Source organism: Strix aluco, chromosome 20 (genome assembly GCF_031877795.1).
Source record: "Strix aluco isolate bStrAlu1 chromosome 20, bStrAlu1.hap1, whole genome shotgun sequence".
In the NCBI taxonomy this organism is placed as follows: domain Eukaryota; kingdom Metazoa; phylum Chordata; class Aves; order Strigiformes; family Strigidae; genus Strix; species Strix aluco.
The window spans coordinates 14,311,624-14,334,785 of NC_133950.1; the positions used below are offsets into that span (position 1 = coordinate 14,311,624).

Below are 23,162 nucleotides of genomic sequence, written 5' to 3' on the forward strand. Positions count from 1 at the left end.
CGCCGCTTGGCATCGCCTTGTCCTCCGTGTCTACAGATCACACAGTCTGCGTTGATTCTCCAAAGCGATGTGGCAGAGGCATCCCAGGAAAGAGGGGTGGCTGGCGATGGAGCAGAGGCACCTCCCGTCCCCACGAGCCCGTTGGGCCAGCACAGTGGTCCCCGGGAAGGCTCGGTGGCACGGTGCTTGCTGGCATGGTGGCTGGCTGTCCTCGGGGGCATGGGACACCGTGGAGGGGGCTGCACCACCCTGGCACCTTAGCAGGAAAAACTTAGAAGCTACTTCCAATTTGACATACTGATGGAAGATATGGCCAGAGCCCTCCACAGCCTGTTTTCTGGTAGACCACAACTAAGAGCATGTGGAGAGAGCCAAGAGCCATCGGGGAGTGAAGGCAGAGCAGGCACAGGTTGAGGCTTGGATCGGCCACGCTCGCTCACGTTTGTCGCCTCGCTGCAGCCGCTTGTCCCCGTGATGTCCCCTTTGCTGAGTCCCAGCTCCGTTACAGCACCCTTGACATTATTAGACTATTAAAACAGGGGATTTGTAACTTCTGCTTTCCAGCTTTGGTAACTGCACATCAAGCTAATCCAAAGGATTGCTTTTTTAATATCTGCACTGCCAGTAACGGATGTGCTGGTTTAGATAAATTGAGGATCTGGCCCAGGAAAGCTGGATTTCAGATAGGGACTGTGAAAAATATGGAGTATCAAAATGCTGTATTTGGAAGCCAAAAATAGTGCCTAAAATGGGGCCAGTAAGGATCAGCACTGTAAACACAGGTCTCTGGAGTGGAAGGGCTCTGCTGTGCTTCTAGCTGTCAGCAAAAGCAACATTTAAAAGCCAGCAGTTTAATTTTTAACACAAGTGGAGGTGAGTTCAGACTGCAGACACCTGCAGGTGAGGAGCTGGGTTTTTCTCCAGAGATACCGAGCCCACTGAGGTTAATGTGATTATGTAAATGACTGAGGTATAATTGCGTTATTGCCACCCATCTGGCCCTCCCTGCAATTCATAAGTGATTTTATATTCCCCCTGCACTGCAGTGCTGACATACAAGGGCACTGGAGAGGCCATAAATCACTGCTTGGTTTTTGCTGCAAGTGCCATCTCCCCGTCAAGCCTCTGGTGCAGAATCCTGCTGGACAAGGCAGGGCCAATGCATCAGGAAAATCCTTCCCAGACCTGAATCAATGTCTCTGGATGTAGTCTAGAGGACCAAGCTCCACTTCTCCTCTCTCAAAGGACATGCCTGACAAAGCCAGGATCCTGCCCAGCATCCCAGCTACAGCAGCAGGTCCTTCCCAGCATGGATTTTCTTAGCAGGATAAAACAAATTCCCACTTCCCTCAGCAGTTGGGATTAAACGCAAACCTGACATTTTCATGTAAAACACTGACTAATACCACACGCTGTCCCAGGTACCCCCCCCAATACAGCTTCTCTTCTAACCTGGGCTTTTCTTCCCATCAGTATGAATTCAAAGCCAAGAACATTAAGAAGAAGAAAGTGAGCATCATCGTGTCTGTGGATGGGGTGAAGGTGATTCTGCGCAAGAAGCAGAAGGTGAGACTTCTCCAGCCCAGCTGGGGCACTCAGGGCCAGAGCACGTCTGGGTATTACTGCTGCTCAGGATAGTCACAATTCTACCAAAACTGGCCTCTTCTTAAAAACCACCCAGAATTTTCACAAAAAAACCACTCCATTTCTCATCAAACTAATAACAAAACCTTGCTGAAAAAAGTGGGAAAATTACACCGTGGGAAGAGGATTTTTTTTTCTACCAAAAAATGTCAAGCTTTCAGGAAATAGTTTCTCTTTCTTGTTAATACCAGTAGGCTTTTTCCTCGTTGCCTGGGCTGAGCACCCCTCAGCTCCTCGCCCGGGCTGTGCTTCCCACCGAGCTGAGCCAGCAGCTGTATCCAGAGCTCCTAAGCCCTAACTCAGAGCCTTCTTCCCCAAAACGTGTTACTTTTCTGAATATTTGATGCTATAAATTAATCTGAGGGATCTTTTCCGGCCCTGAAGGCTGTGATCAGATGACCAGATATGATAAATGATCGAAGAAATCTATTTTTATCCAAGATACTGATGAAACAGCCATTGCTCATGCAGTCAAACTGTAGCCCAGGTTTTGGCTTGGGACAAACGCACCCTTCTCCAGGGTTCCTGCCCATGAGCATGGTGGAGTTTCATTTTTGCTTGACTCACTGTAGTTTTGTTTCTGCCCTCTGCTCACAGAGAAAGGAGTGGACCTGGGACGAGAGTAAGATGGTGGTGATGCACGATCCCGTGTACAGGTACGCGGCAGGGGATTTACACCAGCTAGGTCAAGTCAGCCCTGAGCGACGTGTATCCATCCTCTTGCTTACTGAGTTACCTCCACCAAGGCTGGCTTTCCAAAGGACCATGAAAAAATAACACAGTTGCGAAATTACCACTGATGGCGAATCCTTTTCATACATTTTTGAGTGTGAGATGGACTGATCTAGCTTTGAAGCTGGGTCTACTTTGAACAGGGTTAGACTAGGTGACCCCCAGAGATGCCTTCAACCTGAATTATTCTCTGATTCCAACTCTGAAGACAGGCTTCCCACGGTTTTCCTTCAGAGCATGGCTCGCCGTGTGCTTCTGAAGAAGGGCCTTACTCTAAGGTGTAAGTGCTTACAGGGAATTAACCCATACAGGACGTGGCAAGACAGCAGTGACTTCCCATAGCACCTGCCATGGGATCTCAGAGTATTTTGGAGACCCCAAGCCCCACTGCATGCAACCCCAGCGATGGCGCATAGCCTGTGGACACAGTTAAGAGCAGAGGTTGCACCAGGCTGTTAGATCTGCCAAGTGAGTAAGTGCACTACGAGCACGAGGCCCACAGCCCCAAGGGCTGGGATCACCAGCACCAGTTTTGTGGGTCAGAGCCCTTGGTGAGGAGATAAGGAGCAGAGGACGTGCTGATGCATTATCCGCACACCTACCTCTCAGTTCTGGCATTCTTTAAAGATTATTACATGTGGTACATCGGCAATAATTGTTCCAATTGTAAGTTCAACACAAAGAAATTCCAATGGCAGAAAAGAGTAAAAGAAAAAAACATTTCAAGAATCGCTTTGGTTTCTCTATTCAGAGCGGAACTCACTTGTCACATTTTTACCCAATTAAATCAAACATATAAAAAGGTCTTTAAAAATGGTTTTTGCAGCACAGGGAGGAGAAAGAGTCAGCCTGAACAGGAGAGAGAGAAATCCTCCAAGTACACTCAGCATCCCTGGGAGAGGCGTCCAGGGGACGCTGGTTTTTGTGCCACCTGCCTGTGTCCCTGGGCTGGCTGCACCCATTTGCTCCACAGACAGTTGTGCCACGCTGCAGCCTGGGCAGAGATTAATTACTGGGGCTAAAAATAGCCCCACGCTTTCCAATGCTATAGACTTTTTTTAGCTCTCCCACAGTGTCTTTAAAAACCTTTTGCCTACTTCAGAAACCAGAGGGTTTTCCATCAAGCCAGAAACACTCTCTAAATCCATCGTCTCCTGCCTTGAAAATTGCAGGAGGGGCCGTGCACCAGCACCGCCTCGTTCCTCCAGCCCTGGGTGCTGTGAGCCAGCCTGTCCTGGGGACACACGGGAGCTACTGAGGTTGTCTGGGGGGCAGAGACTCCCTTTGGTGTTTAATTCCCTTTGTCTCTCTCCCACCTAGAATCTTCTACGTGTCTCACGACTCGCAAGACCTGAAAATATTTAGTTACATCGCAAGGGATGGCGCTAACAACTCCTTCAGGTGCAACGTCTTCAAATCAAAGAAGAAGGTAGGATGCTCCGGGGATGATGGCTGGGTCATCCCCGGGCGAGAGGTCTCCGAGGGACCCCTCACCTTCCCGTGCAGGAGCCAAAATAACCCCCGGGTTGGAGGGTGCAGATCCCTGGGGACAGACCGAGGCAATGCCAGTGCTGGGCATCCCCAAAAAACCATGCCTGGTGCCTGTCCCCTCCTGCCCGCCTGGCCCAGCCCATCTGGGGGGCACCATCTCCAAGAGCGGGGGGCCGGGGGGCTGCCGTCTGTCGGGTCTCACGGTGGGCAACGCTGGAGGCCCCACCATGGGAAGAGACCTGGCAGCGTGGGGCAGCAGTGGGGTGGGAAGCGGAGAGGAAGGCTCCCAGTTTTCCTGTCGGCGGTGGGGCGGCGGGAGCGGGGCTGAGCAGCAGGCGGGTTTTTGCTCCGCAGAGCCAGGCGATGCGGGTGGTGCGCACGGTGGGACAGGCCTTCGAGGTGTGCCACAAGCTGAGCCTGCAGCACGCCCTGCAGAACGCCGACGGGCAGGCGGACGGCGCCAGCGACAAGTCGGCCGAGGAGCAGCCGCTGGAAGGTGACGCGCGGCTCCCCGGGGGGGGGCATGGGCAGACCCCTCCCTCAGCAGTGGCACCAGGGATGCTTTGGGGTGGGGAACTGTGAGGTGGCATGTCCTTTGTGGGACAGCTCTAGTGACAAAGCTTCAGGACCCTTTGGATGGGGGACACAGGGAATCCACCCTGTCTGCCCACATGTCCAGGGCACCAGGAAGGCAGAGGCTGAGCCCCCTTGTCCATCAGGCTGAGGGTCTGCAGGCACCAGCCCCTTCCTCCTGCCCCTCCGCAGCACACCAAGACTTGAAACAAGTCTTGACCTCATCCCTGAGGTGCCACTGCAGCTCCTTGCTGCGATCCTGCAGTGAGGATGGGGGGCTTGGGTTTATTTATCCATCTTGTTTGAAGTTCATCAGATAAAGGGCTCCAAGATCACGGATGCAGAAGAGGTTGGCATCGACTCTGACAGCATCTGTGTGTCCGAGAGGGGACCCGGAGAGCTGCCCGCTGCCAGGGGGGACCTCGGCATGCTGAAACCTGGGCAAGCCCCGAAGGATAAGAACTGCCAGGTAATGGAGTGGACGGTCCATGTGCTCTGCCACTGCTGGGGTCCCTCTGCTCGGGGTCACTGTATCATGGCTTGATTTGGAGGGGCTTTCACGGAGACCCCATTGCGGACCCCGCTCCTGGCTCCTCGCCCTTGCAGCCCCCACAGTTTACCCACAGCTAAGCTGTGTCCTGGGGCAGGGGGAGAGGAGAGAGCTGGGAGCAGGGCTGCGGCGCATGGCTGAGCAGGCTTCAAACGTGACTGGGGAGAGCCCAGTGGTGTGGGCAGAGGGGTTTGCTGGAGCAGTCACCCAGCGCTAGGAAGGAGAAGCGAGGCAGGACCCTGCTCCCGCAGCAGCAGCCACACAACAGGCAGAAACTAAGAGGAGGCACCTCTGGTGAGGCGACCATTTCCCTGCCACGCAGGGTGGATTTCTGTGCCCCCAGTGCCGCTCTGCAGCAGTCACTCATCCGACTGCCGCGGCAGCAACCCCTGGCTCCCCTCGCTCCCCCCCAGACCAGGGATCAGCATCCCCGAGGGGGCCCAGCCCCGGCAGCACAGGCACCCGGTTTCACCGTAATGAATAGCTGCTCTGCAGAGCTTCTCTGCGAGCGCTTCCCGGCGGCCTGAATGGCATCGCTTCATCTCACACAATTGTATCGCTCGTGGGGTCTGGCTGAAAACAGCTGCGGTGAAACGCGCTCCATGGGATTCGTTGCCGTGGCTGGAAAGGCCGGGTGTCCCTGCGCTTTGCTTTGGGGTGCTGGAGCTGCCCGAGCAGGGGAGGGCAGGGTGCAGGAAAGGCAGCAGCCCCAGGCCAGCCCCCAGTGGGGCACCCTGTGAGAGGAACTGTCCTAAAACACCCCCCACTGCCAGGGTGGGCAGCTGCCTGACTGGGGGGGGACACGCTACCCAGCTCTGGGCTGCCTGCTGAGACCCCCAGTGCTACGGAGGGCCAGGTGAGCCACGCACGGGGCCACCACACTGTCCCCAGGGCACATGAGGTGGCTGCGAGCTCACCCACCCTGGGCTGAACTGGCAGATCCCAGGGCTCAGCACTGCACGGGGGTGTGGGGGGCTCACGGCTGTGTCTGGAGCTGCTCTGAAGACAGTCAGTGCATGCGCTGCCTTCTCACACGGGGTATCTCCGAGGGCTGGGACCCCTGCACACTTTTAATACGCTGATGGCCCTGACACCGGATTGCTGCTGCGGCTGGCAAATGCTTCAGGCAACAAGAAACCGCCTCGTCATGGAGGAGGTGATGGGGTGTTTGGGTCACTCCCTGCCACTTCCTCCCTGGGGACCTGCCCTCCCTGTGTGGAGCTGCAGCCAAACACAGATGATGCAGCCCCGCCAGCTCTCTGGGAGCGAGAGTTGCCCCAAAACACGCTCTTGGGGGTCACATAGACATGCAGAGCCTGACACGGAGCCCAGGGCTGCCCCCCCTCAACAGTCCCATGGTGCCAGGGGTGCGGGGGCTGCTCTGCCGCGCTGGGCTCTGTGCCGTGGGCAACCACGATCCGAGTCCCAGCCTGAGCCGGTCGGTGCACTCACCCTGCCCGTTTCTTTGTGCCCAGGATGCCGAGAACTGCTCCCTCCACCCGGCCAGCTCACAGCAGCTGCTCAGCCCCGGCAGCCCCTGCTCCTCAGCCTCCATCACCCCGCTGGCCTCCCAGCACTGCCTCCAGCTGCTCCAGCAGCAGCTTCTCCAGCAGCAGCAGCAGACGCAGGTGGCCGTGGCCCAGGTACGCGGCCCCTCGGCCAGCACCAGCCCTCCTGCTCTCCTGGCTCCGGCCTCCAGCCAGGCTGGGCTGGCGGCGGCAGCAGGAGCCCTGTGCTGGGGTGGGAGCGGGACGGGGAGCTCGCAGCATTGCCCGCAGCCCAGCTCGTAGCATTACACGCAGCTTTACTCACATTATTACTCTCAGCATTACTTGCAGCACAGCTCGCAGAATTGCTCGCAGTGGAGCTTGCGGCACTACTCACAGCATTACTCGCAGTATTGCAGCATTGCTCGCAGCAGACCTTGCAGCACTACTCATAGTATTACTCGCAGCATTGCTCGCAGCATCACTTGCAGTATTACTCACAGCATTATTCGCCATATTACTTGTGGCATTACTCGCAGCATCACTCGCAGTATTACTCACAGTATTATTCGCAGTGGAGCTCGCAGCATTGCTCCAGCACGGCTCAGCACCCCCAGGTGTGGAGCTGGCTGCACACATAAGCCCAGGCGGCTCTGGCAAGGTCCCAGGGGGTCCCCACAGGGCCACTAGTTCCCGTTTCATCCCATTTTTTGGAAGCCAGTCCCCCCCAGTGCTTCTTCTCCCAAACAGGCATCAGAGCGGGGAGCCCGGTGCCTCCCCAGCTCGTTTCATGTTACCGAGGGGGTAAAGAACCCCCGCTCCTATCCCCCCCTCCGGCCCGGGGTGCAGCCGCATCACCCCGCCCGCAGCTGGACCGGGGGGGGGGGGGCGGAACCGGGAAGGAGAAGGGGGGGGGGGGGGGGGGCTGCTGCGGCGGGGCCGGCAGGGGGCGCTCGAGGGCCGCCGCGCCGCTGATCCCGGGGGATCCCGGAGCTGCTCGGCCAGTCCTGCATCCCCCGTCCTGCATCCCCCATCCCCACATTCCCCATCCTGCATCCCCATCCCCGCATCCCCCATCCCGCATCCCTGTCCCTCATCGTCCCATCCTGCATCCCCCATCCCCACATACCCCATCTCCGCACCCCCATTCCCATCCCGCATCCCCATCCCATATCCCCGGCCCGCATCATCCCATCCTGCATCCCCCGTCCCGCAGGTGCAGCTGCTGAAGGACCAACTGGCGGCCGAAACGGCGGCGCGGATCGAAGCGCAGGCCCGGGTGCGGCAGCTCCTATTGACCAACCGTGACCTGCTGCAACACGTCTCCTTGCTGGTGCGGCAGCTGACGGTGCTGGAAGCCCGGGAGCAGCACCGGCAGCCGGGTGAGCGCAGTGGTCCCTGCACTGGGGTGAAGCTGGGGGCAGCGGGTCCACCACCCTTGACCTCACCCCAGGGTGGGGGTTGTTTGGGTGCTGAGTTGCTCCCAGCACCATCCCTCTGGACCATCTCTGCACCCGTCATGGTCCCAGGGAGCAGCTGGGATGCTCCTAGCACCATCCTGGCAGGCTCAGGGGGGCTTTGGGGCATCTCTGCACCCCTTGGGGTCCTGGGAAGCAATTGGGGTGCTCCCAGTACCATCCCAATAGGCTCTGGGGGGCTTTGGAGCATCTCTGCACCCCTCGCGGTCCAGGGGAGCAGCTGGGTTTGAGGTCCCCAGCTCTTCACGTGCCCCTCATCCCTCTCTCGCCAGCTGACCGCTCCTTGCAAAACCTGTCTCTGGCTCAGTCCCTCTCCCTGAACCTGAAGAACCACTACAGCCTGGACATCCACCTGCCCTCCACCTCCACCCCCGCCAGCATCCTGGGCAGCCCCGTGGCCCCCGGCTCACTGCCAGCCCTGGGCCCCGGGAACTCCTACCTCAACCTCGTCAGCCTGGAGAGGGGCAGCCACCGCTACAGCAGCAAGGATGGGGACGAGTGCCTGGCCGTGCTGGAGGGGCAGGACGGGCTCAGCCGGCGCGTGGAGGGCTCCGAGGTCGACGAGTTCTTTCTGCTCAATGGGAGCGGCCGGCAGAAGGTGGATGACATGGACAGAGGGGACGAGGACAGGTAGGATGTGCCACCTCTGTTTCCTGAAAGCTGTTGCTCTGAAACACCCCGAGCACACCCTCCCGCTCCCCGCTGCTGCCCTGGCCACGTTTCGGAGGCCCGGCGGCAGGGGCTGAGGAGGATGGGCTGTGTTCTGGGCACTCAGGGGCAGGGACAGGTAGCCCAGGGGCTGTGCACAGGCTCAGGTGCAATAAGCCGGGGCAAGGAACCCACCGTGCCCCGCCGTATCCGCCTGCCCTGCGCCGGTCCCCAGCCACGAAATGGTCATTGCCACATCACTTCATCCCAGCTCCGACGTTTGTAGGTGATGAGTTGCACTGATGGGACCCAGCAAGCGTCTTTCAGAGAGCCCGGGGCAACCAGCTCAAGCCCCCACATGCAGGTAAGTACTTGCCCATCACCTCCTCTCTCTGCTTTCGCTTCCCAGGCGGCAGCAGCCCATTCCCAAGCTCAACCCGCCCCCACCTATCCTACGCAAAAGGTCGAGCAAGACCTCCCCGAGCCTGGAAGTGGAGGTGAAGCTCGAGAGCGCTGCCCATGTCAGCCTGCCCAGCCCCAGCATCTCCAGCCTCACCAGCATCGCTGCCAGCCCACTCACCCTCTTGGACCCTGAGGCAAGGACTCCTGCCCGGAGCGCTACCTCCAGCACGGAGCCCGGCCCTACCGCGGCCTGCCAGCGCGCTCTGGGCAAGGACAGGACTGGGGACAGCGGGCAGATGTCGCCCTTGGCCAGCGGCCACGACCCTGCAGCCAGCAAGGCCCTAGCCAAGGACTTGGCCGCCCTGGGCAGCCCCACGGACAGCACGCTGCCCTTCTCCCCTGCGGATGACACCTGCTTGCACATCAGCTTCTCTGAAGATGAGCTACTTGAACCAGAGCTGGACACTGCCGTGGGGCCCAGCAGGGTCCCCTCTTAGTGGGACAGCAGGAGGTGGCAGCTGGCTGGCAGGCAGTGCCAGCAGCTCCGTCCCCAACACTCCACCAGCCCCCAGGGTTGGGGCCCCCCATGCCCAGGCTGGGAGGCAGCTCCTTTTGCTGTCCCCATCCCACGCAGCAGCTCTTCCCCACCACGTATGGGGCTGCCACACAGGATGCGACCCAGCCAGCCCCCTGCCCTCAGGCTGCCCCAGCTCACACTGCCTTCCCGCTGCCCTGTCCCCCCGTCCGCTGCCTGCCCCGCAGCCGGGGTGCTCCCAGCCTCCAGGTAGCTCCCACCACTGCTGCCTGGCAGAGACACAATTTGTATTTGTCACTACATCCCTTCTGCTGGCCGGGCGGCTGCAGGCAGCCCCGCACCAGCCCAGCCTTCCTGCAGCAGATGGGTGCCTTTGCCAGCCCCTGCCAGGGTGGTGCCATCGCTGCTGGGCCGCTCGGGAGGGCAGGGAGCTGGCAGATGGCACAGCCACAGGCCAGGGCATGCTGGACGGGGATAGCACTGGTTTGACTGGCTCCAGGGACATTCCCACCCAGCCAGCGTTCCCCAACGGGAGCCCCTGGGCAGGGGCACAGCACAGCACAGGACTGTGAACACCCCGACACACGGCTACTGTCACTAACCTGGTTCATTGGTTGTCACTGGCAGTAGCAGTGCGAGCGGGGCTGTATGACACAACCGTGGTGCCACCCCCCTGCCTGGCTCCCTGAGGTGGGTGCCAGGTTGCCACCACGCTGCCACAGGCCAGGTCTCCCCAGGACAGCCTGTGTCCACCAGTGCCACACTGCTTTTGGGGACGACACCCCCACCGCCGCGTCCCCACATGGTGCAGCCACCACTGCCTCCCTCCACAGGTGCCTTTTCCCGCGCCCCAGCACCCACTGCCCATGCAGGCTGGGGCCAGCCCCCACCAGGGGCCACTAATAGGGTGCAGGGCTGGCCCTGGGAGCCCACTGCTGGGGCAGGTGACCCCCTGGAGGGAAGGTGCACCCCATGTCTTGGGGTCAGGGTGGGAGAACCCTCCACGTCTCTCCAAGCAGCCGGTGGCTGCAGGAAGGAGGCTGCTCCGTCGTGCTGATTTTAAGGTGTTTTGATGTGGTTTGGGTTTGGTCTTGGAAGTGTGAGAGTCTTGGGATGAGTTAAGGTTTAAGGAAGAAGCCAAGCCCTGGGTGAAGGGCCAAGGTGAGGCCCTGGCGGTGCCACGTGTCGCCTTCGACCTGGGCAGGTTTTGGGGAAGGACCTGAGGAGATGCTCATCCACGTCGGTTTGCAAGAGGGAGTTGAGAAAGTGTTGGAGAGTCGAGAAAGTGTCACGCAGAGATGGAGGAGATGGAGACTCGGAGCAGCCGCGCTGCCTGTGCCTGGCACAGCCCTGCTTCCACGGGGGAGGTGGGGGGTGATGGGACACGTGCCCCAGAGCCAGCCACGGTGACAGAGCTGGGAGGAGCTGGGTGGGGGCCGGTGGCATCACCCAGTGGCATCACCGCTGGGACTGGGCCTGGGGCTTGTAAAGCTGTGGCTGGGCTGTCCTGTAGTGAGGTAGAGACAGACCAGCCCGTCCGTAGGAATGAAGTACTCTGCAGTTTGGTAACTGACTTTTAAAGAAAAAAAAAATAAATAAAGATGTCTGATTTGCAGAGCAAGTGCTGTGGTCTCTGAGCCACTGGGGCCCACACTGCTGCCCCTGGATACAGACTGGGGACCCCCCAGTATCCCCAAAGAAAGGTCCCTGCTGGGAACGAAGGCTGCCCCGAGCCACCAGGCTGCTGCCCTGCACCCTCCTCATCCTCCAGCCCCAGCTCAAACATGGGGCCCAGCTGCCCCCCTGCTCCTACGTGCAGTGCCAGTGGCAGCAGCAGGTCCCATGTCCCCACGTGTGCTGCCACAGGGGACAGGTTCCTCTGTTAGGGATGGGGCCCACTAGCAATGCAAACCCCCCTCCCCGAGCTGCACAGCACCAAACGCTGCTGCCTGCTGCAGCCCCCGGGCAGGACCCTGCTCCCCACGAACCCCCTTTTCTCTTTCTTGTCCTCATTTCTGCTCCCCAAATAGATCCTGGCTCCAGCACGCAGGGTGGGAGCACCACGGGAGAGGAGGCAGGTTGCAGGCAGGCAGCAAAGCTCAATGCTGCGGGACAGGATAGGACCAACCATGTGCCGGGGTGCAGGGACCCCCCAGGGGCTGCCCGCAGCCCAGAGAGGCAAGAAACCCTCGTCCTCTGCAGCATCCTGACCCCAGCCCCTCCGAGAGGAGGAAGGGAACCCATGGGCGATGCAGCACGGAGGCTGCAGGAAGGATGGGGGACCCCACAAGACTGTCCCCCACCATGCAGGAGGGGGACCCAGCCCAGCACTGGAGGTTGGATGGACCCAGCACCCAGGGCCTCTGCGGGGGTCTCGGGGCCACTCTCCATCCCTCCACGGAGTGGGTGCAGCCTCCAGCACGACGGAGCCGGGAGCAGGGAGCCCTTTCCCCAGGCCCACTGCAGACATCTGCCTGGGGGGGCTGCCTGCGCGGGGAGGGGGCACTTCCAGCCCAGCATCTTATTATGCTTCCTTCATGGGAAGAAACTTTTTCCTTTGCTGTCTGGTAAGCTGCTAGCAATCATCAGGCAGGCAGGTGGTAAAGATTCATATCCATCAAACAATGCCATTTAGTTTGTAACCTGTGACTAAATCTGGTGTTAGCTTTAATTTCAGAGTCTGCTTTAGGGCTCGCTTGTTAATCTCTATGCAAAGCAGATGAAATGAATATGCAGCATTTTGGATGTAATTGTACAGCTTCAATTCAGCACTATAATTTTCCAAACAGGATCTTGCAATCAAGCTTCTATTCATTAGTGTATAAACAATTTAGTTTCTCAGCTCTCCAGTATGCCAATCATCTCAATGGAGTGAGCATCTCCAACAAAAAGAGGAGGAAAGTTTCCTTTGTGTAACAGAGGTAAAAGTTGCTCCGGACTTCAGACAATTCCTGCCCGGCAGATCCAGGCCGTTCCTGTGGAGGCGGCCGGTTCCAGGTGCCCCACGACACTGACCCGCTGCAGACGGCATCCTGGGGTGGTGGGGGGATGCCCCAGTGGTCCCAGTGACCAGCACAGCCCGAGGCCCCCCAGCAATTCTGCATATGAGACCCCAAACAAGCCCAGACCCCTCAGGATCAGGCCGCCTTGGAAAGGTGCAACCGTGCAGCACCTTGGCAGTGCCCGGCGATGCTCAGGGCTCCCCAGGGGGAACAGCCCGTGGCTCTGGGGAGGGGACGGCCACCCCAGCCAAACCCCTGCATGTCCCCATCTCCCCTGCGCTGGCTCAGTCTTCCCGGTCAGTACCACAGGCCAGGCACCGGGACATCCCTCGCCCGGGGCCCCAACAGCAGCTCCCTGATGAGGGACAGGGCCAGGCTGGCACAGGGGTGGATGGGGGGCAGGTTTGGGTCTTGGGGGCTCAACCACCTCATGGCTGGGTGCTTTCCTCAGTGGGGACCCGCGGGTGCCGCACACACACGAACGCATCCAGCACCCGGCCGCATCCCCATCCCTCCGCGCCCATCGCCGCTCCTCAGAGGCGAGGAGGGACCGGCCGAGAGCCTCGACAAAGGGAAGCGCCGTCGGCGGAGCCGCTCAGCGCGGTCTCCGTTTCCAAATGAATATCGACAGCGCTAATTACAGGCCGCCATGCAGACAGCTTATTAGCTTGTCACAAAAAGACGGTATTGAACTCAAAGCCCGCGGTATTCACAGAGCACAGCAAGACGCTCCCCAGACAGCACAGCGAACCAGGCAGGCGAACAACCTCCAGCAAAACTAATTACTTCCTGATTGTCTACGGCCACCCACTGGGTATAATAGTATAGACTAAATTTGGCATATACATAACTAAGCACTCGGCACCAATTTGGCGTACAATAATCATCCTCTGTGTGGCATAATTAAAATCTGATCACTTGGAATAATTATTTCATATTCCCAGTATCGGGTGAGGATTGCATAATGCGGCGTGGCAGGAGCGTGAGCCCAGGAGTGAAACTGCCCTCTCTCACGGGCGTGAGCCCCCCGAGAAGGATGTTACAGCCCTGGGCATGGTGAGGGACCTGCTTGGTGCCAGCTGCCTCTGATGGGCACCAATAACCCAGCGGGCAAGGTGCTGCGATGCCCCGAGGCTGTTGGTCAGCACTGGCTGCGGAGGAGCTGGAGTCACCTTATCTCTGCCCTCCATGGCAATGAGCCGGTGCTGAGCACCAGCCCTGCGAGCCCTCCCCGGTGGGGAAGGACTATACCCACTCAGGACAGGCTGTCCCCGTGTCCCCAAGCAAACACTCTCTGCATTGACCTTTCCAGGCAGGCTGCTGCCCCACTGCCCGCCTGACCGGGATGCTCGCCACCCGACCCCATTGTGCTCGCGCGTCTGCTAAAGGCATTTGGAAAGACACAGCAATAAAAAAATAAAAATCAAGTGGAACGTGTGTGTCTAATCCATTAACTTCCTCTGGCAGCTCCCCGGGGACCCAGCGAGGAGGAGAAAGAATACGTGGATATTGCACGCGCCCTGGCACCTTGTCCCCGGGCCAGCCCTGCCGCTGGCCGCTGCCACGGGCTCATAAATCACAGTGGGCGACAGCGTTTCACAGCTCGCTTCCCAGTCAGGATATGGCCATTCCTGCTGATTACACAGCCAGCGCGCGGGGGAAGCTGCATCTCCCACTTCCAGGAAGGGAGGCTCCGCAAGGAAAACGCATTGATAAAAAGAAGAACGAAATCAGCTTTGTTCACGTTGCGAATCTCCCATTGTTCCTGCTGCGGCCGTCGGCCCTCGCTGGAGAAAGTATTTCCTCAGCAATAAATCTCCTGGGCTCCTCACAGCCCTCGCCTTGGCACCAGACTCTCCTCGGGTTGTTTTGAAAGAAAAAGCAGCTTTTGCCACAGGCCCCTCCGTGGGGTGTGCTGGGCAATTTGTGGTGTGATTTTGGGGGATGAGGGACATTCCTGGGGTGGAGGGAGGGGGCTGGTGACTGTCCTGGGGGTCACCGGCCCGTGTCCCCAGCCAGAGCCGCACAGGGGACCTGCACTGCTGCTCCCAAAAAGCTTCACTCCGCTCCCATCCCACAGGGCCCGTGTCCTCCCCGCTGGCACAGCGTGACCCAGCAAGAGCAAGTCTGACCGGGGCCATGCTCATCCCAGAACTGAAACACAGAGCTTGAGGTGGCCAAGCACTTGGAATACAGGAGTCAGGCTGACAGTCATACAAGAAAAATAGATCAAGTTTCCAAGAAAATAGAGGCGAGCTGATCTGATTTTCATCAGCATCTTCAGCCGCCTTTCGGGAAGCCCCAGCCCGCTCCTCATTCCTGCTCTCCGCTTTACAAACCACTTAATTCCTTGTTGCTTTGGAAACCCTCACAAAGACCCTCTGCATCCCCCAAAATAACGAGCAACAGATGCTGCTTTGACCTCAGCAACTTCCTGGAAACATACATTTGTCAAAATAAAAATAAAAAGATTAATGTGAGGAAGGCTCTTAAATTATAAGGAAATAGCAGGCAGAGAGCCCGGCCGCACGCGCCTGTCATTGGTAATGGCCGAGCCCTTGGACAGCCAAGAAACACGGGGCTGGGCAGGGAGGGGCTGCGGGACCTGGGGTCCCCCTGCCCCCAGGGGTCCCCACACCCAGGACAGCCGTGGGCTGAGCTGGCACTGCAGGGTCCCTGCCCAGCCCCATCCATGACGCCTGGAGGGGCTTCAGTTTGGGACCAGCAATCCATGGTCTTGCTTCAAGTCAGGTTTGCAAAATAGTTTGAGGATAAATATGAAAATGGGTGTTTTCAGGATGAAACCTATCTCTGAGAAACCCTCATCGCCAGGAGGGCCACGGTCCGCCAACACCGCCCCCAGTGCGAGTTACACCAGGTGCAGGCTCAGTTCTCACCCCCACCACATTTCTCGTTTCTCGGTTTACAGGAGTAACTGGTCTCTTTTACAGAGTTTTAACCCCCCTTTGCTCTTCCCGCGGGGGGAAGGAGATGTGCAAACAACAAGTAACCGGGAACTCCTTGGGTCTGACTGCCTGAACACCAGTGGGTTTCAACCTCACCCTCTGGCTGTGGCCACTTGGCACATCCCGGGGCACAGGGCTCACGTGTGGGCACAAGCACTTCCCAACAGCATGCGCGATGCCCACCAAGGGACCAGGGCCCCTGGTAGGGCTGGTGACAGCCACACTGGTGAGTGACACAGCCCAACGCGTGGCACAGCCCACCCCCCTGCAACACAGAACCCACAGCACTCACCACAGCTGCAGGCAGGCAGGCAGGGAGGGAGGCTCCGTGCAGGGGAAGCCCCTTTTCCCTCCCAGTTTTATAGGATCAGCTAGAAACGAGCTGCTGGGAAGGGTTTCTCCTTGGCCTGGTGCAAGGCGGGGCTGGGTGGGTCTTGGGATTTGGTGCACCTGGAGGAGGAGGGTCATGGGCACATTGGGCATCGGGATCCCCGTCCCCATCCCCGTCCCCATCCCCGTCCCCAACCACCTCCTGGTTGCACCCAGCTTTCTGCTGCTGCGTGACAAGGCCTGACCGTGGGACCTGAGGGACGTCCCTCCCATGAGGGTGTTTTCTCCCCGGGGCCCCGTGACCAGCCTGGGGGTGTGCCTGTCTTGGCAAAAGGCTGCAGCACCCCAGGCTGATGCTGCCATGCAGCAGCCGGTGACCACGGGACAGTGAGTGGTGGGACGATGTGCCAGGGGACTGTCCCCCTGCCCGTGCCAGGGTCACGGCAGTGGCACGGGGGTCGGCACAGCCCGGCTGCTCCTGCGCCAGCACCACAGGGTGCACGGGGTGCGACTGCGCTGGGAATGCAAATCCTGACCCAGGCTGGGCCGGGGGCTCTGCTTCCCCAGCACCAGCCGGGATTCCTGCGGTAGCTATGGCAACGGCCATATACATTTACATATTCTTCCCGTTAATCACAGGGACATCCAGAGCAACTGTCTTCACCAGGGGTTGTTTCCATCCTGCTGAAGATTTCCCCACCTCGTACCCGCGGCTGCTCCCCCATGCAGAGCAAAATCCTCTGCATCGCCCCTTCCCCAGGGTCCCCGGAGCCTCCCCAGGCTCCTGCCTGCACAAGGTGCCCTGGTGCTGCGGGCAGCTGCCTGCATCCAGACTCCTCCATCACTGCAGCCGCTTTCCTGGGAACGCCGTGGCTGGCATGGGGCTGCCCTGAGCCTGCTGGGGTCGGCTGGTGGGAGGAGTGGTGGGAACCCCATGATGCAGCAGCTTCTGCTTGGCCCTGGGGTCCCGCTCCCCCTCCCTGTGCACGCTGGCACCTTCAGGCAGTGATGTGGCAGCTCAGCCAGACCCCACACTGCCCTTGTACCGGCTCCTGGGTGAAACCCTGTCAGGAGGAGAAAAATCAAACCCTTGGCTGCCAGAGATGTATTTGTCTGACCTCTGTCATCACTAAAGGACCCAGAGCAGTGGGGTCAGCTGGAGATGTCCGCACTTATTCACATCAACCCCACCTCAGAGATTTCAGTTCCCAATTTCCTCCTCAGCCCACCACAGCTGTCTTTGCCCACCGGCACTTTGGGACCAAACACAACCCTCCGGCGTGGAGGAGGCGAAGGTGGTTACCTCCACATTTTGCTTCAGACAGAGCAGGCAGCAAAAGCCAGGCAGAGAGAGCATGAACCTGTGCGAAGGAGGCAAAGCAAAGTGGTCCCACAGGAGCAGGCGCTGGTGGGGGGGACACGGAGCTTCCCAATGCTGGCACAGTCGTGGGGTGGCTGTTCCCAGCGTGGAGAAGACCCTGTGGCTCGTGGGAGACAGGGTGGGGGCCCCACTCAGCTGCTTCACTCTCAAAAAATAACATCCAGGGAGTGATTAAACACTGGTGAGACCTGGAGGGTGCAGATGTGTCTCCCAAGCTGGAGCAAGGCTCAACAGCCCTGTCTGCTACCCACAGGGACCAGCTGGGAGCCAACTGCCTTTCTTAAAAAACAAAATTGTAGAAATTAAAAGATTCTTCTGCTTTATGTCCAGTGGCCTCTTCCCTGCCCATGTTTTGCAGGAGTGGGGCAGACTGCCTTCCCTGGAAGGGAGAAGCTGCCCGCAGCACGCCCACCAGCCAGGGCAGGGTGCTGGAGCCCGTGTGGGTGGCAGAGGGGAAAGGGCCCAAAAAATGACTTTCCATCACATTCATGAGAGCCAAGAAATTGCCGGTGAGCTTGCTGGTGCCGGCAGGTGCGTGTGGGCGCTGCCAGCTCCCGACACCGGTGCCAGGGGCCTCCCGTGCCAAGGGATAATGAGAGCCGTGCCGGAGCGCCGGCGCAGCCAGCCCCGCTGGCTTCCATCGCGGCAGCGTGTGTCGAGGACGCTGGCGGAGCCCCGGCTGCCTTCTGCCTTCCGCATTGCTCACCCAGAAGGTTTTGCCTTGCAGGTTACAGCTGGCAGCCCCTCTGCGCTGCCAGGAGCCGGGCGGTTTAGTCCTGAGCCAGGAAAAGGAGCTCATTTGCTGAGTTACGGGGAGGAGAAAAGCCGTTAGAGGGGATCATTCTAATTGCCGCCTTGCACGGAGCATCACACAGAGCTGTGCCCGCAGCCGCAAGTGCGGCTGGGGAGCTGAGCCGGCTCTCGCAGCAAGGTGCAGGGAGCCCAGCGCTGCGCAGGGACACCGTCCCCTTTGCTGCTGTCTGCCTTCCTCCCCGCCTTGGGGGTGCTCGAGGGGCACCGCAGCACCAGGGTGGCCTCACGGGCATTGCTGGCAGCACGGCCTCCGTCCCCAAAGAAACAGACAAACGCCACAGCAGGTCCCACCTGCTACATGCACCGACCCACAGGGCCATGAGCCACCGAGCTTGCACTGAGGCCACCCCAGGGCTTTCTGGGCTCTGCTCAGGCCAGTTGGGCTCTGCAGGGGTGCTGAGGCCAGGGCAGCTCTGCCTGTGGCATTGCACCCCTGGCGCTCCCGTGTCGCAGCAGGAGCTTGTGTCACCACTGGAAGCCCCTAACGGACAGTTGGTGGCTGCTGCCCTCGCCCCGAGCTCGCAGCATGCACCACTCACAGCCCCAGGCAATGTTTTCCATAGGGCTCAGAGCAGCCCTGCCCCGGCCTCACGCCGCCAGGATTTAAGACCCACCAGTTTCCTCTGCCCTTTCCACTGAGCCAACCCGCAGAAAGTTTTATAAACTTGAGGAAACGCGAGTCAAAGCAGAAGGAGCCCAAAGCTGAGCCAAAGCGTGACCTCAGCAACCTCCCCTCTTTGTCCAGCCTGGGACCTCGTTATTGTCTGTCAGCATTTGCTGAGTCTCCTCCTTCGAGGGACGCAGCAGGCCCTTCCGGAGGAGCGGGGCCTCGCCACAGCCCGCGCTCCTCTAACGACTGTGTTATCTCTGCCATTTCCAGCTCCACTTCCCTCCGCCGGTGGAGGGGTGATGCCCTCCCTGGGCTGGCAGTCCCAGGGGAGCAGCGCCCTGGCCCACGCCTGTGCGGATCCCTCAAGGGACCGATTCATCCCGTCGGTCTATGGGGTTTGGGGCTGTGTCCTGTAGGGGCTGAGGGACAGGGCTGTCCCCACCCTCGGCAGAGGCAGCTGCAGGGGTGAGGGTTTGATGGAGCAGCTCAAGCAGCGCTCCAGGTCACAGCTGAGTGTAAGGCTCGGCTCTGCCAGCTAACGCCATCCCATGGATGCTACTCGCATCCCACCCCATCCCATCCCTGCTCCAGGCCCGATGGAAGGGAGGCAGAACTCAGCAGAACAGGGGCTGAGAGAAGATGGAGCGTATTTTCTGTCTGAAGCACTAACCTGCCTGTCTGACACGAGAGCAGTGACAGGCAGGGAGTGTTTGGTGCGAAGGAAGGAAATGGAAGAATTAAATCCACAGAACTTCCCTGCTTTTGTTCTCTCTCCCGCCCCCGCTCTTCTCCTTGGCCGCTCGCTCTTCTCGCTGGATGTGTATGGCTTGATACTACCCAAGCAAGCTGGAAACAGGGTATATCAGCTGAAAGCAATTTACTTTGAAATCCAGCTGCCAGATTTTCCTTCATTTGTTTACTTTTAAATGCTTTTTTAAAAGCCAAAGTACACAAGGCAGCCAAATTGCTGACATGTGTGCCGGGCCGGTACCCTGCAAATGCTGCATTCTTTCATGTCCTCCTGGGCTCAAATCCACTCATGTTTATTTAAAATACGTAGAACACTTCAGCACTATTAAGGACCATGTTTTATAGTAAATGGAAAAAGATTTCCTCGCAGGCCAAGGGGAGAGGAAAAAAATCACTTCAATTCAGTTTTGTTCCGACAGCACTTTGCCTGCTGCACCAGGGCCCAGCCACCCACATCCCGGCCGCGGGCTGGGCCTGGGGCCAGGACCCAGTAGCTCTGGTCGCTCCTGGGGAGCTGCTGGTACTCTGGAAATGTTGGAGACAGGTGGACACGGGGCTCCAGCAGCATTTGTGGGGCTTGGCCTTTCTCCCCCCAGATCCCTGGGGCAGTTGGCCTGTGACAGCTGGAAGAAACCCCAAGGTGGGGTTTGGAGTTACCGAGGTTCTCTGCGGCTTCAGAGTCTTGGGGGTGTCACGCTGCTACCGCTTCCCACCAGCTTCCAGCCCAGCCCCGCCCCTCCCTCATCGCTCTCCCATGTCCATACCTTCACCTCTCATAGCTTCTGTTTAGCACACAGAATTTCACAGCCGTGGGCCACCAGTGCTGAAGCTACAGGGGTGGTACCTGCCTGTGTGACCCCCTACACCTCTGGGACAGCCCTCGCAGAGCAGCCGGAGATGAGGTGGCAGCACATGGGCAGGTACAGGTGAGCAGGAACACGGAGGTGCAGCGCAGAGAGAACTATGGACTTACTACAGAGGGCATGCGATGACACATCCTCTCAGAAACTTGATAAAGATGCTGGAATGAATAGCAAATAAATATTTTAAGGACAATAACAGCTAAACAGGACTATATATGGAAGTAGATATTCAGAATTTTTAAGTGCGTTGTTAATGTGGGTGTTTGGGGAGGGAATGAGGGTGGAGGGGGCATTTCCAGCTAACGCTGCCTTTCCTCAAACCATCCCCCTGGGGTTGACACAGCCGAACTCTACAGGGTAACGTAAGGATGCGCATCAGAAAGTAAAAATGTCAACAAACAGCGGGTAAATCCTGCAGGCTATTGTCACTGCACAAGCTTAAAGAAACGCAGAAAGGCAACACACAGGGAAAGGAGCAAGGAAGTGACTTAGATTTTTAGTCAAATTATCTGCTACCAGCAACACAGAGATGGACAGTGCCTCTGTGAAAATGTGTTAGCGTGCCTCTGGCACACCTCCTTCCTGAAAGAAAACGCCACTGACGTAGCCAGAATTGCTCTGGTTTGTTTCCTAGCAAAAAGCACAAGAAAAAAGAAACCTCCACTTATTAACTGTTAATCATTTAGAGTGCAGCACCTTTATAGTTTTATTGTAATTAGCCAGACTAGTAAATCTTCAAAAGGATTCCTCCAGCAGAGTCCCAGACTCAGATTATGTCATGCCCTGAACACAGCATCCCACAACTGTTTTCACTCATGGTTAAAAGAAACAAAGGCTCTGAGCAAGCGATGATGGGGAGCAGAGCGGGGTTCGCAAGGGCCAGCACCGCGTGCACTGGTGCCACGTGTGTTTTGGGGACTTTCGCTCCTGTAAGCGCCTCCCTTGCTCCTTGGCTCCCCGTACACGGCCACGGCCACGCATCGCCCTGCCGCTGCCGCGAAGGACGGCGCAGAGCTGAGAGCAGGGTGTTGCCCTTACGATCTCTGACAGGCAGGAGAGGCCCCGTGCTGTTAAGAATTGGGAAACACCCTTCCAAGAGTGCTCAGAGTGACACTTCTCATCTCCCACCCCTTCACACAGATCTTCTCCGCACCCGCTCGCTCTGGGGAAGGAGAAGAGCGCTCAGCTGCGGCTCCCCTCCAGCGATGGGTCCCTGCCTGCCCCGGCCCTGCAGAGCTTCCTCTACCACTGCTCTAAGACACTTCACAAGGACAAAGACATTTTTACAAAGAGTAAACAAGCCGGGAGAGCTGTGTTGGGTGGAACCACCGCATCGCACAGAGGAGCCAGGGCAGAGAGGGAAGTGACATGCCCCAAGGCCACACAATGAGATAGTGACAGGCAGGAAAGGGAAGCCGGGTTGCCTGTCCCCCAGCGCAGGGCTCTACCCTCCGCTCTGTGCTGCTCCTGTATTGCTCCGCTCTTTCCCCTCTGCAACATGCTGGTGTAAAGACAGAAAACAAACACAAGAAAGCCTGTAACAATAAAGAGCCCAATAACTGATAGTAAAGACTCCAGCAGCTGTAGGGAGCCAAAAGCTTCTTGGAGGGGGTTGGATGGAAGCTGAGTTTCCCTCCCTGCTTGTATTGTATTTCTTTCCTCTGCCAAAATGTGCTTCCTGAGTCTTGGGCAGAGCTCTCCGCTGCTGACCCTCACCTTCCTCTGTTTAGCCTGGAGCGCAGGCTTGCCACGAGCGCCCGAGGCCGCGCCTGGGGACAGGCAGAGCCTCCCGCTGCCTGCACATGGCCGGGGTCAGGCCTGCTGTCAGCAGCTTCCTGGAAACGAAAGCCAAGTCGGGCCACACCTGACCACGTCCCGCAGGAGCGGCCGGGCAGAGCTCAGACGCAGGAGTCTGGAGAGAGCTGCGGGCCGGGGACAGGAGGGGTGGCGGGGGGGGACGGTGACAATTGATGTGATTCACGTTTAAGGGCTCTATCCAGTCCTTTTCTCCCAGACAAAGATGGGTCAGGTTCCACGCTCCACACAGCTGTAAACGGGAGGCAGCAAGAACAAAGCAGAGGTCAGACGGTGCTCTAACCAAAGGGGTAATTCTGACTCCATTAAAATTCTCGCTCCCGTTTGCATGGAAGCAGAAGGCTGTGCTACTACTTATAAAGAGCTGAACCACCCTCGGGGTGACTCACAGCCCTTAACAGAGCTGCCATGCTGATTTTACAAATATTAGAGCAATGCCTCAGAGTCGCTGTTTTGTACGGTTCAACCTATCAACTTGGGAGCAGACCCATAGCTCTTTTATAAAGCTACCTTTCCCTGTATTTTATTTGCTTTCCTGGTGCCAGAATCGGAGCCAAAGCCGAGCTTAACAAAGCAACAGGCATGGCCGTTCTTCCCAGCCCTCATTTCCCCTGGTGAGAAGGGAGAAATTAATTTAAACCCTATCAAAACAGCAAAAGCTGTTCGCCATTTTGTGCTGCAGAACACAGCGTGAACGAAACACTCACTTGAACCATCTGCATTCGCCAGCCCAGCCGAGAGCACGGGAACACGCAGGTTGGAATCCTTTTGTTCAGGCATCTGCAACAGACAAACGTGATCTAAGCTCTTTCGCAGGCAGCAGCAACAGGGAGATGCTTGGGATGCAGGCAGGAGAGCTTTTACCTTATTAAAGGCTTTCATTTCTGTTCTTTGAGCCCTTGTTCCTGGATCCAGGCAGGTTCAGCAAAGCTCTTCGTGTCCCAGCAGCTTCTGTGCCTGTCCCAGCCCTGCGATAGCCCAGAGCAGCTCCCAAGTAGCCAGGCGGATGGGGAGCACCCCGGCCATGCAGCTCTCCTCGCTGCGGCTCCCGCCAAGCGCAGACATCACACACGAGAGGAACCCACACCCACG

General features: G+C 58.4%; 1 protein-coding gene across 1 annotated transcript in view; it reads left to right on the forward strand.

The window, feature by feature from the left end:
* The window catches only part of LOC141932638 (carboxyl-terminal PDZ ligand of neuronal nitric oxide synthase protein-like), a 37,909-nt gene extending 26,754 nt beyond the window's left edge, over positions 1–11,155 (forward strand). The window contains exons 3-11 of the mRNA XM_074846492.1: positions 1,474–1,566; positions 2,242–2,300; positions 3,697–3,805; positions 4,222–4,363; positions 4,749–4,909; positions 6,466–6,633; positions 7,694–7,859; positions 8,228–8,585; positions 9,013–11,155. Coding sequence (XP_074702593.1) covers positions 1,474–1,566; positions 2,242–2,300; positions 3,697–3,805; positions 4,222–4,363; positions 4,749–4,909; positions 6,466–6,633; positions 7,694–7,859; positions 8,228–8,585; positions 9,013–9,502 — 1,746 coding nt within the window. The 3' untranslated portion in view covers positions 9,503–11,155. The remainder of the gene's footprint in view (positions 1–1,473; positions 1,567–2,241; positions 2,301–3,696; positions 3,806–4,221; positions 4,364–4,748; positions 4,910–6,465; positions 6,634–7,693; positions 7,860–8,227; positions 8,586–9,012) is intronic.
* Positions 11,156–23,162: the final 12,007 nt, after the last annotated feature.